General features: G+C 33.3%; 3 protein-coding genes and 1 pseudogene across 6 annotated transcripts; all 4 read right to left on the bottom strand.

Annotated features, from left to right (window-relative positions):
• Positions 1 to 4,333: 4,333 nt before the first annotated feature.
• On the bottom strand, positions 4,334 to 7,081 carry LOC142553333 (GTP cyclohydrolase 1-like). 3 transcript variants are annotated; one of them, XM_075663515.1, is made up of 3 exons: positions 6,935 to 7,081; positions 6,329 to 6,635; positions 4,334 to 5,654 (listed from the first exon to the last, which is right to left on the bottom strand). In XM_075663515.1, exons 2-3 carry the CDS (start codon positions 6,543 to 6,545, stop codon positions 4,480 to 4,482), a joined length of 1,392 nt encoding a protein of 463 aa, XP_075519630.1. In that variant the 5' UTR covers positions 6,546 to 6,635; positions 6,935 to 7,081; the 3' UTR covers positions 4,334 to 4,479. The 3 variants fall into 3 exon arrangements, with proteins under 3 accessions (XP_075519630.1, XP_075519629.1, XP_075519628.1); XM_075663514.1 differs by having other exon boundaries at positions 6,734 to 7,036; XM_075663513.1 differs by having other exon boundaries at positions 6,329 to 7,036.
• Positions 7,082 to 7,525: 444 nt separating this feature from the next.
• On the bottom strand, positions 7,526 to 8,745 carry LOC142554340 (uncharacterized). Its single transcript, XM_075665015.1, has 2 exons — positions 8,348 to 8,745; positions 7,526 to 8,012 (listed from the first exon to the last, which is right to left on the bottom strand). Exons 1-2 carry the CDS (start codon positions 8,743 to 8,745, stop codon positions 7,526 to 7,528), a joined length of 885 nt encoding a protein of 294 aa, XP_075521130.1.
• A 1,605-nt stretch (positions 8,746 to 10,350) lies between these two features.
• Positions 10,351 to 15,197, bottom strand: LOC142553332 (cyclin-C1-2-like). Of its 2 annotated transcripts, XM_075663511.1 has the most exons (9): positions 15,049 to 15,197; positions 14,846 to 14,952; positions 14,342 to 14,381; positions 12,695 to 12,739; positions 12,056 to 12,174; positions 11,841 to 11,955; positions 11,579 to 11,623; positions 11,159 to 11,306; positions 10,351 to 10,717 (listed from the first exon to the last, which is right to left on the bottom strand). In XM_075663511.1, exons 1-9 carry the CDS (start codon positions 15,078 to 15,080, stop codon positions 10,616 to 10,618), a joined length of 753 nt encoding a protein of 250 aa, XP_075519626.1. In that variant the 5' UTR covers positions 15,081 to 15,197; the 3' UTR covers positions 10,351 to 10,615. The 2 variants fall into 2 exon arrangements, with proteins under 2 accessions (XP_075519626.1, XP_075519627.1); XM_075663512.1 differs by lacking the exon at positions 15,049 to 15,197 and having other exon boundaries at positions 14,353 to 14,381; positions 14,846 to 14,955.
• A 1,190-nt stretch (positions 15,198 to 16,387) lies between these two features.
• On the bottom strand, positions 16,388 to 17,499 carry LOC142554339 (chaperone protein dnaJ 20, chloroplastic-like; annotated as a pseudogene).
• Positions 17,500 to 20,650: the final 3,151 nt, after the last annotated feature.

Raw genomic sequence — 20,650 nt, 5'->3', positions numbered from 1 at the left:
CATTCTGATGTGTTTGCATTGTTTGAACCATAAGTTTTTTTTTTGTTATCATTATGGTATTTAGTCAATTTCTATTTAATAATGTTTGCTTACTATCATGATCAAAAACTGATGAAACAAAGTACATTTTTTTTTATGACGAGGAATTTGTAGCTACTATTTTTCGGTTTTGTACATGTTAAACTCTAGATACGTGCAATAGACACATTAAGAAACGATTTCAGATAAGCTCAAAGTTTCACCAAGTTTGTTATTGTTTAATCTGATGTTAGAATATTTTATTTGTGTTATGTATACACAACGTGCGTGTTACAATCACTGGTATAAATAATATTCTCCTATTTAAACATGCCTAAATAAATTTTGTCATTCAATTTCAAGGGAAATTAACAACTTCTTTTTAATTAAAATCATTTTTGTAAAAAAAGCAATATTTAACTAACTTCTGGATTTCAATTAAATCAATATCTGACTGATTTTGAATTTCAATTAAATTAAGTAAAAGTTAACGGAGAATTCAAGTTAAAACTGATTTATTTTAAGTAAAATATCACTTTCTTTTTTTTAAAAAAAATTAATTATATCGATTGCAAACACACATCTAGAAGGTTACAAGCCCCTTAGTCAAAAGCTCGGGTTTTAGCACAAGACAAAAAATTGTGTGAAACCGTCTCATGAAATACTTACTATTAGCAAAATACAATAAAATCCGATAAAATTAAATGGATATTTTTACGTATAAAAGAGTGTAGATGTTGATTGATACCCAAAACCGAAGAAAGCGGTGGTTGTGCAATTTTTAGTCGCTTCTTATCTAGTGCCATTAAATAACCAAGCTTGGGGTTGGTTCATAAATGGAAGAGGCTGGTCCACACACACAAACAAAAAAAATTACAAAGCAATAAAAAAATATCTCAATTATTTTTTTTGTTGCTCTGTAATTGCTATATATAATAAATAGTTGCAGTTTTAGCTAACTTTGATCTGAAAAAAAAAAACTTTGAATTTTATGTTGGTAAATTAAATAGAGAGTGTTGGGTTAAGCATGTATGATTGAAAGTAATACTTCAAAAGAAGTTCTTGTACGTTAAGATGCTGACGTTGCGTTCTTTGTTCTAAGTGCCGTAAAAAATGACGTCAAATCATAACGGATAATATTAGCAGATAGAAAGGGATATAAACGGTGGTAGAGATAAAATAAGACTAATCTCTAAGTGATATGAGACAATATTAGCAGATAGATAGATATTTCTCGAACTCATGAGTCTAACAGCCTAATCTATTAGCACTCAATTATGTGCGCTCTGCGCTGTAACAAATATAAAGAAATAAAGTTGTGTCTTGGCTAACAATTATAACTTTTAACCTAGTGATAAACGTTTAATCCTAACAATTGATATAATATTAAGGTCATGGATTCAAGTCTCCCAAGAAACATATTTCTATATTTCTTGGGGGATGGAATGTCGGGTTAAACGTACATGAATAAGAATAGTACTGTGATGAGTAAACTCCTAAGAAGTTTTCGTGCATCAAGTTGCCGACATTGCGTCGTTTGAGCATGGACAACCTGCCATTTATCAAACCCTAACGTTACGTTTGGTAGGATGGATTATGGGAGGATTAAGGAACGAATCACATATTATCCGTTGTTTGACTCGTTTTTTAGCTTACATTTGATAACTTCCGGCCCGTGATTAAAACACTGTACGAGACTGAAAACAAGAGAAATTTTGTCCCAACTTTTTGGTGGTATATTGAATCCTGAAGTGAACAGTAGTTGATATTTATGCTTCCCGTTCCCAATTTACCCTTTTAGCTCACCAACCCAAAAAACCAATCTCTTCTCATCTCTCTTCAATGGCTGCCTCTCTTACTCCCTCTCAGGCTTCGAAACTCTTTAGGTGACATACTTTTCTGTCTTTTGTAGCAGTTTTGGAAGCATCCGTGTCTGGAGGTAACTGTTGTACGGGTTTTTTCTGTCGATGACTTAGTTTTCCCGCTTCTTCTTGGTTAACTTATAATGACTACTGCTGAAATTTCGCAGTTTTGAGTTCGAATACCGGCCAACACGTTCACAACTTTGGAATCGCCGACGCACGAACAAAAAGAATACGATGCACAGCAACGAGTCCGTTTCACAGCAAAAGATAACCCCAAATCGTATGGGACCTGTAATTGATGGAAGATAAATTAAATGGAGGTATGCACAAAAAATTTGTAAAACTTACTATGCAAGATATTCACCAATTCAGTCGTCCTCACTATACCCAATTTTGCGAGGCAACGATGACGAAATCAGAAATCGGTATGAGATTCCCACAGCAACGGAGGAGGTAAGGGTTGGGATTTCGGTTGACGAAGAAATTCTTGTGCCTCCCAATTTTTACGAATTACATTTATATTATTTTTAGTAAATATATATTGTAAAGTTAATTATTTAATTATATATACAAAAAAACTAAAAATATTATTTTAATTAGAACTGAGGGTATTTAGGTCATTACATTAAATTGTGATGAAATAATCCGCCATTCTAAATTCATACCAAACACCATGTTATTTATCCGACCATATTATTAATCCATATCTTTCATTCTTTAATCCCTTTGATTAATAATCATTCACTTATATCATCACTCGTACCAAACGTAGCCTAAAGTTATTTAGCTATCTTGCTATTGAGAGAAATGGAGGATCCAAAAAATCTGATACTCCCCCACCTCTACCAGAGACGTCGGACATTAAAATTCAATATAATCCCCGTTCTTGATTTGTTCATCCCTATCGGCCCCCCTACTTCCCTCTTTTTCACAGGTCATTTCCTTACACTTAAAATTGTAATTTATAAATTTATTAGTTATTACATATTATATATTTATATTTGATGTTTAAAATAAATAAATTTGTAGTTATTTTGATATATATTGTTAAAAGTGTGAGTTTTGAATTTAGATACATATCAATAATATATATATATATATATATATATATATATATATTAAAAAAATATTTAATATTATATATATTATTGACGCATATAACATATATACGAACATCAAATAATGCAATGTATATAATAATATAATTTGTGTGTAATAGATATAATATAATAATATAATATATTGTGTGTATAATTTATACATACATATTACCTTCATATATATTATTTATAAATACATATTACGTAAATATATATAATAATTTAATGTTGTACACATAAATAATATATAATATAATAATTTTTATATTTCATAATATATAAATATATGTATATATTTATAAATAAGTAATTGAACATAACAAAATTCAATAGTATGTTAGCATAAAAATGATAAAACATTTCCTATTATATATATGAGTGCAAATTTGAGCAGATGACAATTAATTATTTTAAAGTATGAAGTCAAACTCTAATTTTTCAAGAAATTTTAAATTCAAACTTAATTATTGAAGCAAAATGAAAAAATAATCAATTCAATTTATTTAACTCCTGTGTAACATGACATGAATGAGCATAAAATATTTAATATAAAAAATTAAATGAGCAAAAAACTGTTTTTCATTAATTAAAATGACCTTTTAAATTTAATATGTTCAATAGAAATTAGAAATATCATATAAATAAATAATTGTATTATGTAGTCATACAAATATAAAAAAAAAATTATTAGAAAAATCCTTGAGTCAGATAACAACAAAAGATTAAAAATATGTCTCTCACCAATCTTTATACGTAAGACAGATCAACCTTACCGATATTTACAATAAAAAGTAATACTCTTAGCATAAAAAATAATACTTTTTCATAGATGACCCAAATAAAAGACTGTCTCACAAAATAAACTCGTGAGATCATCTCACACAAATTTTTACCAAAGATCAAAGTAGTCGTAAAAAAAAATTCTCTGATTTAGGCCCCTCCTCGAATGGCGGGGGAAACTTTTTTATCCAAAAAATCTTTGCTCCGTCTGTGCCCAGCTGCGCCGCATATGAAATTTTGTATTTTTGCTGTAGGAACAGGGCAGGAGAGAGTAAACATTTATTTTTTTTACTTTAGCAGTGATTTTTACGGTACATTGATGATTGATAAACCAGTCAAAAACACCATATCTTGACAAAACTTTTACAGAAGAACACTCCCATTAAAAAAAAAAAAACATGATCATCTTCAATAGTAATGAAATCGGGAGTGAAAACAAAATTCAAGCACCATAGATGGATTGGGAAACTATCCCTGTTATCATCTCACAGCCGCTTCAGATGAAACACTTGCCAAATAAGATCAAACTTGACTAGCTATAAAAAGCGAAATTGTGGATCCATTTACGAGAGCAGTAACATTAGCACTTTCATAATATCAAACTCAGAATAAGATTTTTTTAGTTCATGGACGGGTCTGGCTCCATATCCTCCATGCATTGTGGCCGTCATAGACAGCAAAAGAACCATCCTGGGAATAAATATATCAAGCCAAAATCAAGAAGCAGTGAAGTTGGGAATAATCTGCAAAAACTTTTCCCTTGCCGTGGGATCAGTGGAAAATCGACCCAAGACAGCAATTGTAGCGGTGTTGCTCCCAAACTTTTCGATCCCTCGAGAAATCATACAAGTGTGACTAGCCTCAACAACCACCATTACATCTTCACCTAAAAACGAGGAAACCATCTCAGCTATCTGCCTTGTCAACCTTTCTTGAACTTGGAGCTTGAAACCGTAAAAATGAACTATTGACTGTAGAAGAGATTTTCCGATAGGTTCGACTCTGCTGGAACCATAATAGCCTATATGCACTACACCATGAAAGGGAAGCAAATGGTGCTCACATAATGACCACAACGACAGGTTCAGCTCAGAACAGAGGAGATGTTTTTCTTCGTTACAACTTAGATCCACATCGAAAGTTAAGGTATCTCTCTTACTTTGAACAAATCCATTCAGCTTCAGGTCCAAATCTGAGTTTTTAAAGTTCATTAGCCACTTTAAATAGCAAGATGGAGTTTCTGTAAGCTCTTCCCTCAATGGGTTCTCACCCAAGGAACGAAGAATTGAAGCTGCCGCACCAAGCATTGTCGAATCTGATGCAAGCTTCTTGGAAAATGTTTGATATGGACACCAATACTTGTCTTTTGAGGATGCCGAATGGGTGCCATCATCATTTATGTCCCGGAATCGCAAAAGACCAAGGAAATCGGTCCAGATGGCTGCCTTCTCACTGTCAAAAACTCCTGATCCTGACTTTACTGACATCTTCTCCCAGTCTTGATGATTTGGATCAAAGAGGGCAGAGTCAAAATTCGGGAAATGAATGTGTGAACACTGGAGGACAACAGCAACTCCAGTGGGTTGGATACCATGCTGCAAAGCTCCACAAATGTCACCAGCTAGTCGTTGAGGATCTTGAAGCCGCTTGGCAAAAACTCCAGCAACTCGAGAGAGCTTGCTTAGGCCTAAAACTCGCCGACCAGATGCAACATAGCCGATATGACACTTAACCTGGAATGGAAGCAAGCAAGACTGGCAATACGAGAATAGATCAAGATCCCGAACAATTATTAGTCCACCTGCTCCACCACCATGACCAATTCTGTTTTCTACACCAGCTTCCGGAAATAAACTACCATCAATAATATCTCTCACCTTCTGCTTATAACCTGGAAACATGAGCAGATATCACCACTCCATCTTTTAGCAGAAAAACGCTTTCAACCCCAACAAAATATGAAAGTGGAGCCTCAGTAAGTATGCATGAATCAAGAAGTGAACATCACACAATTGACTTAGCCGCTCAATTAGTTGCCTGGTTCATATTCATTCCAAGATAAAAAAAATTATGATCAAGCACCCATACCAAAGGATCAATATTTTTATATTAGTTCTTACTACCAAAATCTCCATCTCAACAACCTGATGCTTCAGCCTTTTTGATAGATATGCTGATTCTTGTCACACTCCTTATGATACCATACCCGTCTTAGAAGGTTGGGGGTATTTTATTTTTTAACCTCGGTCAACTCTTTTTTAAGAAAATGACCTCGTCAAGTTTAATTCAAATACAGAAGATCATTTTCTTAAAAAAAATGTTGACCGAGGTTATTTAACCAATTTCCCCAGAAGGTGTCAACCAAAGTTAATATGTGCAGCTTTTAGATGGAACATTCAGCAGTAGTCAACGAAAAACTTTACATCTCCCATATATCACGACTTATGAACCCCATCACACAAATCTTACATATCTCATTTGTTAAGGATATATATAATCAAAAAGAGCGAAGATCCAATCGCAATAATGGGATTTTTACATTATATGCAGGCAATAAAGGATCACCTTTGGTCCCTTCTCTAAAAGCCTTGGCCACTCTAACAGGAGTCTTTAAAAGACCTTCACGGTTGATATCTTCACCCAATCCCTGCAACAGGACCTTTACAGAATCTTCAATGGCCACAGTTTCAATCTCCTCCTCAACATCCAGCTCAACACAGCATCCAAGAGTCAATCCATTCTCCAGTTGCACATTATAATGATCCTCATCTAAAGCGCCCATTGACAGAAAAGAAATTTAATTCCAAACAACCGACCACCGAACTCAACTCACAGTTTCGTAATAGCCAGAGGATGAAACTAAATCATACGTCTACAAGGAGGAAAAAAACCCGCTCGATGGAAATAACTGCGAAAGATCGAAACTTTAGAAGTACCCAAAAAAAAAAAAATTTGACCAAAAACACAAACCAGTAAAAGGAATCTAAACAAAAAACAGTAAACAATAGACCAAACGCTCCAGACACAGAACCTCCACGCTGGAGCTAATGGAAAGGAAGGAAGAGTTGAAATGAGAGGAGGAAGATACGGAAGAGAAGATGGTTAGGGTGTGGGATGCGGTATTTTAAATGTAGGGTTGGTGTTGATTTTGGAATGCGTGTAAGGCCTTACCCTTCATTCGCATTTTCTCCAAAAATAGAAATTTACTTCGAAATCATTCATAGTGATGGTTCCACCGAACGCATATGCCCGAAAATGTAAAACTCCAAGTATAGATGTAGTCCTATGGATCTCACCTTGAATTTATAATGACAATTAATCCACCGGATGTAACAAACAGGCAGTGGGGGCGGCGGCGGGGGGAGCTGAAGTTTGATGGGGAATCTTTTAGTGGCACCACCTTTGAAAATATTTGTTTATCCCCAATAGTTTATAATTGTACAATTTAATGGGAAATTTATTTATTAAAATAATTTCCATTACAAACTCAATAAGTCCAAGATTACAACTTTGACTATAAACAACGAAATAATATGCGAGTACACAAACTGTCTATGGTTCGGAGAACTATGTCGAGCTAACTCATTCGTCACTTGGTTTGCATTCCTTCTGCAATGTTGAATCTTGACATCCTGGATTCTGGAACAAAGGATTCGTATTTGCTCCGCTATTGGTTCATCGGAAGAGAAAGTAGCTTGTTATTCTATGGCTTGGATCACTTGTATATCATCAATTTCGATAATCACTCTAGATCACCCCATGCTAATAACTTTCTTCAATTGCGAGTAAGTCTGCGGTTCTAACACATAAAGATCCCTGGAAATTCCAACCTTCAGCAAATATCAGATAACCATTGTTATCACGTCCCACAATTCCCACTCCGAAATTGTTCAATGATTCTGCAACTGCCGTATCAACATTAACTTTAAAAGCTCCAGTAATTGGTGGTTGCCAAAAAGATTGAGTGCTAGTCTGTATTCCAACATGAAATCGGATCTCAGAGAAGATTCTACAGTGTTCCTTAGTTCTACGGGCTCTTGTTAAAACATCTTCTCGGTCCTTGACTTTATTCTGAAAAACTAGTAGATTACGTTCTGTCCAAAGGCTCCAACAAACCAGTACAAAGTTTGCTAAATCTTCTCCACGACCATTATCAACCATCCATTGAAATAAATCTTTAAATCCTCTGCCGTGAAATCCGATGAGGTGTGGCCATAATTCTAACATCTTCCGAACTTTACGAGCAAAACTACAATACCAAAATGCGTGTGCCATATCTTCGGGATAAGAATGACAACTTGGACACATTTCATGGATCACCACTCCTCTATGGATGAGATTTGCACGTACGTACTGGAATTGCCTAAAAGTACATCCGCCAAACATGTATTTTGATTTTATTTGGAAGCCTAAGATTCCACAATTTTCGAAGACCTGTACTGAACCCACAAATCAATCCATTGCTACTTGATTCATCTATCTTCGTTGCTAAATAATAACCCGAACACACCTTTAGAATTATAGTGCCAGATCAATTTATCATCTCAATAATCTGGCCCGTTTGGTATCTGATTCACCTCTAACCTGTCGACTTCCCATAAGAAATTGTTCACTTTAGTCCAATCCCATTTGCCTGATTCTTGCATTAAATCTGGAACCATAAGATGTAGATGATCCTGGCTAGGTATTGTGATTGGTTTGAATGAATGTGATCTCAACAACCATGGATCCTGAAATACTTTAACCCTCGTACCACTCCCAATCCTCCACCTTATTCCTTTAACCAATAATTCTCTACCCCAAAGCAAACTTCTCCATACAGAAGAAGCGTTGTTACCCCATTTTGCTTGTAGAAAATTACTCGAAGGAAAGTATTTCTGTTTATAAATTTGGAATGCCAATGAATTGGGATTAGTAAGTAGACGCCATGATTGTTTTGCTAATAAAGATTGATTGAAACAAACAAAATCGCGGAATCCCATTCCACCTTGATTTTTTAGTCGACATAACATACTCCACCTTCTCCAATGTATTCGTCTTTCATCTCCCGTAGCACCCGACCAGAAATTTAGTATCATTGACCGTAAACGATGACACGTGCCATTGGAAATCTGAAAATGCTCATGGTATAAGAGGGATAGCCTGGGCCACTGCCTTAATCAACACCTCCCTTCCCCCAATTGAAACATTTTACTCTTCCTACCCTGAAGTTTTTGCCACGCTTTCTCCCTAATATCATCGAATATCCATTGTTTATTTCTTCCAGTAAAATTAGGAAGACCCAAGTAAACTTCATAGGACTCATTTCGATGCATGTTTAAAACATAAAAGACTTGAAAGGAACGCTGGATTTTTGTACATTAATTACTTGTCTCGAAGCATCTTCATAATTCTGTAACACTTCCCGGATAGTATGTCATGTATGCAAATTTGTTTATCCAAATAGCAATGGAGTGAGTGTCTTCTGAGATCGTCTACGAATCTTTATGTGTGAGCTGTGTCAATCTTACCGATATTCACAATAAAAAGTAATATTCTTAACATAAAAAGTAATACTTTTTCATGGATGACCCAAATAAGAGATCCGTCTCACAAAATACGATCCGTGAGACGTCTCACACAAGTTTTTACCATAATGGTGTATCATCTGCAAAGAAAAGATGCCTGATTGCAAGAGCATTTCGAGCACACCTCACACCTTTCAATCCCCCTAAAGCTATCTGATTTTTCAACATTGAAGAAAGCCTCTGGGAACATAATAAGAATAAATATGGGGACAACGGACAACCTTGTCGTAGGCCTCGAGTGGTTTGCCGACTTTTAACTTTTGAAAATATGTGGTTTAGACCCATTGATTGCGCAATTTGCTAACTGTCATGTGAGTTGTCACGTTTTTATCAAAATATTATTTTTTATGTGAATATATTTAAAATAAATAGTTGTTTTTGGATTATTATTCGAACCCAAACATGGATATTTCACTTAAATTTCAATAATAAAAAAAATAGGTTGATTGTTTCTTTTGAATTTGAAGTTATGTAAGAGGTAATTAGATGGATAAGCAAGAAAAATGAGAAAGAAGCGCTCCGTCCTAAATAAAAAAAAGTATTAAGAAAATAATTAGAAAAAGTAAAATTCACTCACAAAGTTTTTATTTTATTTTTATTTAATTTATTAAAAAAAAAACGGTGACTTGTTTTTCAAGTCTGGTACGAAATACAATATATAGATTACACGAGTGAAATACTAATATAGATAAAAAAACCAAAAAAAAATATCATTTGACATAAAAGTGAACTGCATGTTCGAGAAAAAAAAAAACCTATAGAATTGATATTAAAGTAACTACTTGTACCAAACATAGGAGATCAACTACGCCACTTCATGATATCGGAGGAGGAGCTGGGGAGATGAGATGAAAATTTTCATAGAATCATGAATTTTTTTTAAAAAAAAATGTGGCAAGCTTGGACAATTTTTTTATATCCATTATTCTTATTTGTCAGAGTTCAACGATTATTGCTCTCTGTAGACCATATTATCGCCATGCGAACCCATTAAAATTCCAAATTTACAAGATAAAAAAATATAGTGATGGTAATAAAATAAAAAGAATGATTCACCCTAACAACAGGTGTTTCTTTCCCAACATTTTCACTATTTTCTCGGTATTCTTCCAATAAAATCCAACATATAGTCATAGGCTAAGTGACTCGACTTCCCATTCAATTGTAGTTACATAAAAAGGTACTACGAAAATCCACATTGAACAGCTTACTGTTGCAAGAACCTCGGGGACTGCAGCTTAAGACTGGAACTTCAAAAACACGACTAATCACACGAAGCGTGCCATTATTTGGTGGCTAGCTTGTTCATGGCCGCGTTGACTCTGTCATCTGTGATCAGTTTGTGGCTGTCGTAGAAATCTAATATCTCCATCGCAATGTTTTTCACCTGTTGCATTACAGAAACCGTTGAATAAATTGACTTAATCATCACAACCGGAGTTGGAAAGAAATAATCGTGTCATGGATGTAAATTTGACTAATGTACGAAACATAAACTCGTGAACTTGAACTCTAATGACTCAACTTCAACGAGCATCGTCACAATTTGCTTGGCACTATAATGATTCAACTTTAACGAGCATTGTCACAATTCGCTAGGAACAAGGTGTGATAAAGATTTGTTTGTCTGTCCACGTTTTCATTCATCTGGCCCAAATAGTACATGATACGGGTGCATTTTTTTTCCGGTAAATCAATTTTTCTAGACAGTTTGTTCCAACTTATCTAGTTAAAACTTAGTGAATATAATAGAACTAAACTATTATCATCATCAAATAATAAGGCAAGGTTGCAATAGCATTAAGATGAAATTTTCAAGGGTACTCACCACATTCATATCAACCTGAAGCTCTTCAAACCAGGCTGTGTTTTCTTTATCCTTTTGGACACTCGCAATGTATATGCAGGCTAATGCAATAGTATGAGGAGGATGTATAAGAATCAAATCCATCTTATAAGTGTCATTAACAAGGCCCCTACAAAATGCCGCACAGTCAAATCAAAGTCTTCATCCATCATTCGATGATCATCATATGAAAAGGAAAACTAGGCACGTCGAGAAGAAATAATGGATCCAATGCACTGATAATGACGACTTTGAACAGTAAAACATGGAAAGATTTAAAAGACGTGCATATAGAGAGCGGAACATGCACTTAATGGATTTATAAAAGGCAACAGAGGGCGAGAGTTGATATTTATGTCTTGAGCAATAAACAGTGAACAATAAATCCAAGTGATAACTTACCAAGTTAATTGGGTGGCATCATTCATGCCAGCATCCTGAAGATATCTGAAAATTAGCAAAGTTACATTAGCTACATTAATCATTGGGATTTTGAAAAGATTTTAACTATCTGAAGAGGAACAAGAAGTTACGTGAAAAACAACCACAAGCAAATCATCTGCAAAGCCTTAATTGAATTGGTATAACATGAGATGTCACATGCACTTACAGGAATAGTCAACCACAACAATAGATATATAACCTTTAATTGAGATACACTTACTGAGACAGTGCCCGATAAGGATGGAAAACAATTAAGTAATAATTGAGGGCTTCCAGAATTTTCATTTCCATTTCCAGAATCTCTTTTATTTCATACCGATACTTCTCATCAGTATCTGCAAATGTGAAAGGGTGGTGGCTCTTGCCACTGATCATGCAAGACACATACAACAGGAAGACAAAAGAACCCAAGGATAGTAAATATGATGTACTCACATAATTTCTTGATGTAAAATACAAGTAGTCTGGCCTGCACTGTACTTTCTTCAGCTTTTGATGCCAAGTACAAACATGTCGGAGCAACCAAACGAGGATCATATTCAGCCATACTTCTCCTGACAACAAATTAATTGATGATGCTAAGAACTCGTCCCCGAGAATCATGCTTACATAACACCTAATTGCTGAATGACAGGAGTTTTGATACATCAATTTAATGCATGAAGTTGATAGTACCATATAATTCAGAAGCTAAACATTTAATCATTCTCACATGCCTGAACATTGCACTGAAGTAGAAAACTGTCGCATTTTAATTTTTTCGGAGCAACTTCATTGCAGTAATAGAAGGAAACAGTAATGACCACACAAGCTCAAGAATCAAGATGAACCGTCACATTGTGCTCAACAGCAAGTGAGGATCTAGAATTGAGACAAAATCTTCATTTTAACTTGCGCAATTTCAAATAAGCAACGCTACAGTTTCGATTCCAGTTACCCTATTACATTACATTCATTTAGTTATGACTCTGAAAATCTTCATTTCCTCGTACACGATGAGATGTTAGCATCGACTTCTGGTTAAGATATTGAAAGGGAATTTCATGATTGCAAACATGCAGAAATAAAGCATACCTGACATACACACGTCTCATATATGTGATGGCAGTAGCAACAACCCTGAAGAGTTAATTAACATGTGAGGGGTGTTTACAACTGATGAAAAAGCAGAAATAAATGTGCATTCGTCGGAATTCATTCATCCCCTTAGGTTCATTAGTTTAGAGATATCATCAAGTATAAACCAGCTATACCAATGACGACTTGTCTTTCATATGGTTGGATACGAATACCAAGCTAATTGTGACAAAAAGCTTTCACTGACTCGAAGTTTGCGTCTATGTAAATGTTTTACAAGTAATGTATCATGTACAGATTTTGTGAGAGATTTTCCATGAAAAACATAATACCAAGGGCAACCAATTCAATCAAGAATATATAGATGTCTTGGGGTCGTTGATTTACTCTTAAAAATGCGCATCCAGTATATTCTTGTCTCATTAACTGTTTTTCTGGACTATTGTCAAATAAAAAAACTCTGTAACCCATGAGTAGCTGCTATATGCATGATTATAAACCAAATTAAAACAAGCATTTTTCAAAACCTAGAATACATGAAATGGGTACAGTCGTAGGAGTTAGAGAGGCATTCTAAAATAACATTAAGTCCCCCAGGATTTTGAATCCATAATGTTTTTCACCAATACTCCATTCCATATTGAATACTCAATTGCTTATGGGCAAGTGCTTCACAATATTTTAAATCCTTAGAAGTCGAGGGTTACTCAACCAAGTTTCTTCATAATCAGATTCAACATAAACATCTTAGTCGCATTAAATCTTATCTCAATGCTTATAGGAAGGCTAAGCCCACTAGAAATTTTAGAAACATATCGCCCATGAATTCGTCAAGAACTAGAAGTCATCCAAAAGGGAAAACTCACAACTTAAAGTATAATAATTCGTTGCATTCTACAATAGGAAATAAAAACTTTGATAGCTCAAGCAAAAACTAAAGGTCACAACGAAATGGATTTTCCTGGGGGAAACTGAATTATGCTTGTCTAATACTCAGAAAGAATAAGTAACTAAATTTGCATTCCTATTCCTTACAAACTTCATAAAAGGAGAATGTCGGGTATCAAAGTAAAAACACAGATCCACTCAGAGACATTAAATCAGCTAGAGGCACCTCTCTTTTTGTGTGTAGGGAACAAATCAAGAGGTAAAACAATGAGGCCCTAATCAGGACCAACTAAAATAATCTCTTTAATTTCATTGTATTTCCTTGAAGTTGTCTAAGGACATCATATTTTCACCACCTCTCCCATAGAAAGTACATGCCAACAGTCGACTTCTTAAGCAATATACAACACGGTTTGTACTACTCACAGGGCATATTCTGGATAGATACATTTGCTCGATATAAAGTCAAAACTTTGGTCAAGGAATTAATAAATGGACTTGTTCGAAGTATGTTGATAACTTCAAGACATTCACTCTAGAAAATTGCATTCTTTCCAGGTCTAAGAAAAGAGCGATGCTGACATAAGCAACTAAGAGATGTACCAAGTCTTATGAAAAATATTTCATAAAATTGTTCGATCCCACGGAAGTTACCACTACATACTGACAATACAACAGATTATAGTAATCAGGTTTTCAAGAACTAAAGATTGAAATATAGCAAAAGAGAAGCAGGAGTACAGAACACAAAAAGACCTTTGCCGTACTTTCACATTCTGCGCCAATCTTGTAATATCTGACCCAAAACAATGATAAATGTCAAAAAAATGCTATTATATTAAGAGGATCAAATAAAAAGAAATATTTCTACATAACCATGACACTGGGAACAAGGTTATGTCACACTCCTATCACATGCCAAATCAAATGCAGCACAAAAAATTCACTTATTCAACCCGTCCAATGATGAAAAAGAGAGAGAAGAACAAAGACCTCAAACATATGATGGAAGGAAAAGGAAAAGGAAAAGGAATGCAACGAAACAATTCCCGGAATACACTCACAAAGTTGAATTGAAAATAGCTGAAACACTAAAATATAGTCCTTATTTTGAGGATTCAGATTAATAACCAGTACCCAATCATCAAAAATCAAATGAACGTAAGATTACATTGCAAAGTGGGAACCTTCACACGTCATATTTATCGCGTTATTCAGAAATATGAAAACCCGTGAGAGGAATTGAAAGGCGAGCATTACAGTTGGCCATATGCAACTTGATGAGCTTGAAGTCATCAAGCGTTATACCCCTCTCCTTATCCTGCGGATGCACTACATCAACCTCTTCTGGGTCAAGAATCTGTTTGCTAATTTTCACAAACAGGTAAAGAAGTAAGTTGAACATAAAAATCAGTACTAAAATCAAAAAACAAGTATTCAAACGCCCGCAAATTGAGACGTACAAGTGCGATGAAGTCCAGAAATTTGCAGCCATCGTATACGCCCAACAGGATTGACGCCACTTCGCCGAGGGGGTATTTCCGATCAAATATAAATCTTAAATTACACAAATATAATCAGTTAAAATACGATGAAAAGCTTTTTAATATCTCTAATACATTTTATTATTAAGAATTAAACAGAAAAACATGGTCTCATTTTGATTTTTTTGTTTTGTTTTCTTTTATTTAAATTTCTTATTAATTTTTATAATTTTGGAATGAACTATTTTAAATTAAAATATGACCCTCATTAATTTTTATAATTATAATATTATCAATATATATCTAACTAATTCTATTATATTGTTTATCCGAGAAGTCCTTGTACGATTTAATCTAATTAGATAGATAATCAGATTTTAACAGATAATATTTTCTTTTTGGAATACGATCGACGATAAGAAAATTATAAAGCTGATCTTTAACTGATATGTGACAACACCAATAGATAGACACCGACCTCTCCGAACTCATAAGTCTGTAGTCCGACATATTAACATTTAAATAGGTGTATTTTGCGCTGTCATGGTTATAAAAAAATAAAGTTATAGTTTTGAATAACATCTTAAACTTTTATTCGATAAACAGTTGATTCTAGCATATTTTTTCATCTTTAAGATAAAAAATCAAAGTCAAGTTTATTTAGCCATTTATGGTGTATAATTAATATGATATAATACAATATAATATAATAAATAAACATGGCACTGTCTTGCAATTTGGTCTAGACTCGCATCACTCATCACAGGCCATCTTGTATTAATTATAAGAAATCTATTTACCAAACCCCGTTTTGTGCGTGAAAGCGTGAAATTTTGTTTTTTTTTTTATCACATTTTGACATATTTAAATATTTTTATATTATTTGATTAAATAACTCGCTACTTGATTTGTGAAATTTTAACAATTTTGAATATTTACACAATTAAAAATAATTTAGTGAAATATATGACACCAATATCTAATTACTTTTTTTAGCTTGTACTTAAAATAATTAATCAAATTTTAAAAATGAACTAGAATATAATGATCCGTAAAAAAGGGGAGAAAAGGTCCGAGAAAATTGAATGGATATCTAAATTATACCCAATAGAATAGCAGTAAAAAAAATCAGTATCTGATAAATCAAATTATAATTTCATTTAATATCACATCCTAAAGTTTTTATAGACTATGGATTAAAAAAAGATATTACATATTAAATTTCAAGCTTCTGAGTTCTAACGACTGAGAAAAATTGTTAAATTAATTCATATATATATATACACACACATATAACTGGAGAAAAAATTTGTTTGAGACGATCTCACGGTTGTATTTTGTGAGACAAATTTTTTCATTGGGTCATCCATGAAAAAATATTACTTTTTATGCTAAGAATATTACTTTTTATTGTGAGTATCGGTAGGATTGATTCGTCTCACAGATAAAGATTTGTGAGACCGTCTCACAAAAAATCTACTCTAAAACTGGTGAATGAACTATGAAATAATTTAAATTAGCTGACTTTTATAAGATAAAATCACTATAACCGATTTTCTAACAAAATACAAGTGTGAACTGATACCATCCATCAATTATGTACAAATATTCAAAGTTACGTTTCTCGCATTGGTAGAGCAACCCCAGACATTCTTGTGGAATCCTTGTACGTGTTTCTTCTCTGAAGCTCATCAAGCTGAGATTGCCATCTTCTTCTCCACCGTCCTCTTTCCTCCATTCTCTGTTTTCATTAAATAAATAACATAAATCAAACAACATACAAGAGTCTAAGCACAACATTTTGATTGCTCTATCTTCCTCTTAATAACTGTACTAATTGTAATTAATGAGAATCGAATTCGTGACCTTGATTCTGATAACAATTGTAAGAACAAATGTTTGTTATTTTATCAAAAAACTATAGTTTGTGTTAATTACACAAGTAAAATATTTTAAAACGTACCGCGGCCTAAAAATCACATTTAGATCGTTCTTACGTGCGAATATAATTATTATACCCAACAAAATTGGTCGAAATCATGCAAAAAACTGGTACCTTGTCATCTCCTGTGGCCAAGTTATGATCGTACAAAGCTCTAGTCTGTGGATCCGAAAGTGTTTGATAGGCTTCGCTCACCAGTATAAACCTCCTCGTGTGTTATTCCCTTCTCTCCGGCGCCGAAACGTCCGGATGGTACTTTCTCGCCAGCTCTTTGTAGGCTCTTTTGATTTCCGAGACGGTTCCATTCTCCGCAATCCCCAGCAATTGGTAATGCGTCTCTCTGGGTGCCGCTGGAGCGTAGAATACCTTGACTCGGCTCGAGGATCGGGCCCTGCGCGGCCCGATTGGAAGTGAATAAAATCGTGACAATGAAACCGCGGAGATCATTGTTTCGTCCAGTCTTGTGCTTGCATTATTGCATACTCTGTTTTCGTATATATACCTATATTCCAGTTTCCTGAAGGTCGTACGCGTGGCCGACCAAAATTTCTCTTTGGTTTATGTCGATGTGTTCTCACGCTATGTTATTTCACAAAGCTTGTACGAACATTTTCAAACGGTCGAAACTTCGATCATTGTATTTAACGACGGATCATTATTAAATTTTTGTAATTATGCGATTTAAAAAATCTCTACTGACATTAGTTATTTAATTACATTGATTCAATTAAACTTGCACGACTAAACATATTATACTCAACCCTACCGATATTCACAATAAAAAGTAATATTTTTTCATAGATGACCTAAATAAGATATATGTATCACAAAATAGGACTCGTGAGACTGTCTTACACAAGTTTTTGTCTTTTTTTCAATGTAATTAAAACATATTAATGGGAAAACTAAATGGTTTACCTGAACTCATTGTTGTAAGAAGTGTATTATGTTGGATGCAACACTCGAAATAAGCTCGGTCAATGTTGGACTTTGGTTAAGAGTTTGGATACAACTCAAGTAGTTCGAGTATCTTAAATTTTCTATAAAACATATTTTTTTAAAAAAATAAATTTTAAATTACAGTTTCAATATTAAATAAATATTACTTGTATAAATAAAGATACCCGTTCTAGCTTGACAAACGATGGAGAAAGTCAATTTTTAGCTCAAATCTCAAATTAATTACACAAAAATTATTCAAATCGAGTTTAAGTTTGCTAAAACTTGATGGAGCTTCCATTCGAACTAAAGTCAACTCTAATAAAAAAAATATGTAGGACATTGAATCATAATAACAATTAATTTATAGCTGATCTTTCATTCTTACGCATGCAGTGATGTCATAAATATATATATATATATATATATGTATGTATGTATGTATGTATGTATGTTATATCATGCAGGCCATCAATCATGTTCATCTTCTGCTTATCAATGAGGTGATACTCACATATTTGATATACAATTTCGATATGATTCATTACAATAATTTGTGATTGTCACTTTGTTAGAGGACACAAAAATAAACACGTTTGATAGACAACATAACAAAATTATACATAAAGATGCAAGAAGCTTCTATATGTGTTACCTAAAACTCATCCATTCACACGTTTTGAAATTTATACCGACTTGACTATGCATTGTCGTTGTTTAAATTCTAGACAAGTTGAAAAATCATACGTCGTTTGATGAAAAGTCGTTTATAAATTATAATTATAACGAAGTAATGATATTGCTCGAGGATTATATTCAAGTCCCAATACTCGATCTCAAGGTTGCAATACATTAATTCATTGCTTGAAATTATAAATACTTTTTTAACTCAAATTTTAATTTATTTAAAAATTTGACCTGGAGCGTGATTTATGCATTAAGTTTGAGCTGACGCATTTAATTTATCAAATTAAAATATTAGGTAAAAACTTGTGTGAAACAGTTTCATGAGTTGTATTTTGTAAGACGGATCTCTTATTTGAGTCATTAATGAAAAAATATTACTTTTTATACTAAGAGTATTACTTTTTATTGTGAATATCAGTATGATTGACACGACTTACAGATAAAAATTCGTGAAACCGTATCACAAGAGACCTACTCAAAATATTAATAACTATATAACAAAAATATACCTGCTGCTTGTGATACATCCGAAAACAACCAATAATTTAGTTATATTTGTGTTCATTTTTTGTGGCACCAAATTTTTTTCTACGGTCCCTAATTAACACAAAAAGTATTTCTGTGCTCCCTAAGCCCCCAATTGTTTTCTCGAATAAAATTCGGTACAAAAGTGAAAATAAGATACTAATATATGATATTTGAATATAAAAACTTCATATATGACACTAATATATACTTTTTGAGTACTCAAATATGTATAACAAGTATTGGTATTGATGACACATCTCTTCTCGGATGAAAATCAGTACAAAATATTGGAAATATGATATTGATATATGATACTGGGGAACAAAATATTTCATATCTGATTAATATATGATTTTTGAGTACCCAAATATATATGACACGTATTGGTATCAATGACACATATCTTTTCGGACTGAAAATTGGTGCAAACATTAAAATAATAATATTATATGATATTTTAGTATTAACTCTTTCAGATCTTGTGCTAATATATGAAATTTGATTACACAAACAAGTATAACAAATGTTGATATAATACATGTGTTCCAATTTTATACTCAAAATTTTATCATTTGTATCAGATATAAAATAGTTAGTACTCAAATATTATAATAGTTCCAGATTTTCAATGTTTTGTATCGAATTTTTCCGAAAAAACATATATAGGCTTAGAGAATGCATAGACATTTTTTCGGTGAATCAAAAACTGCATAATTTTTTGGGTCAAGATGAAACACAAATACAACTATACTATTTGGGATTTTAAAACTAATCTCTCCTGTTTTGAACCTGAATTGGATTCAAAATACGTATAGTAAAAGATGCTGATTTAGTTGATGGAAAACATTAACTACCATATTTTTTTCTTCAACCACATTTCCTCACACATCATTTTTTTTATTACAATGCATGTGAGAAGAGAGGATCGAACCTGATGAACCACTAATCCGACATGAGGTGAGACTATTGAGCTACAAGCCCGGTCTCCATTTCCTCTCACTTCTAATACCTGTTTTCTAGAACTTAAGTATTCTCACAAGCCAAAAGTAATCTCCTCCTCGTGTATGGACTTTTTGTATTGAGAAAGATCATAATCGAAATTTTCTCTCAACGTCGCCATCGTGGAAACTTCCATTGATAAACAATCAACAATTTCATTAAAAAAAATTAATATTTGACAAGGGCAATAATTTGAAAAGTATACAAATCTTGCAAAGAAATTATTTATCTAATCCAAAGCAACCCCACCTGTTAATATTAGGTAATAGATTTAACTTAAAATTAGTGTAATTTGCATGCATCGCCTGCATGTATAATCTAATAAATAAATATTTTTGATTTTTTAAACTATTAATCGATTATAGAGATGATGATAATAATATTATTTTGGTGTAATTTGACCATACAAACTAGATGTATATATACACAAAAACACTTTAGGAAAAAAAAAAGAAGACGACAATTTTATATGTCAAAATTGGAAAA

The sequence above is a fragment of the Primulina tabacum genome, chromosome 8 (genome assembly GCF_025594145.1).
Source record: "Primulina tabacum isolate GXHZ01 chromosome 8, ASM2559414v2, whole genome shotgun sequence".
Taxonomy (NCBI): domain Eukaryota; kingdom Viridiplantae; phylum Streptophyta; class Magnoliopsida; order Lamiales; family Gesneriaceae; genus Primulina; species Primulina tabacum.
Note: the sequence above shows the minus strand (reverse complement) of the source record. Positions and strands in the feature narration are given on the sequence as shown.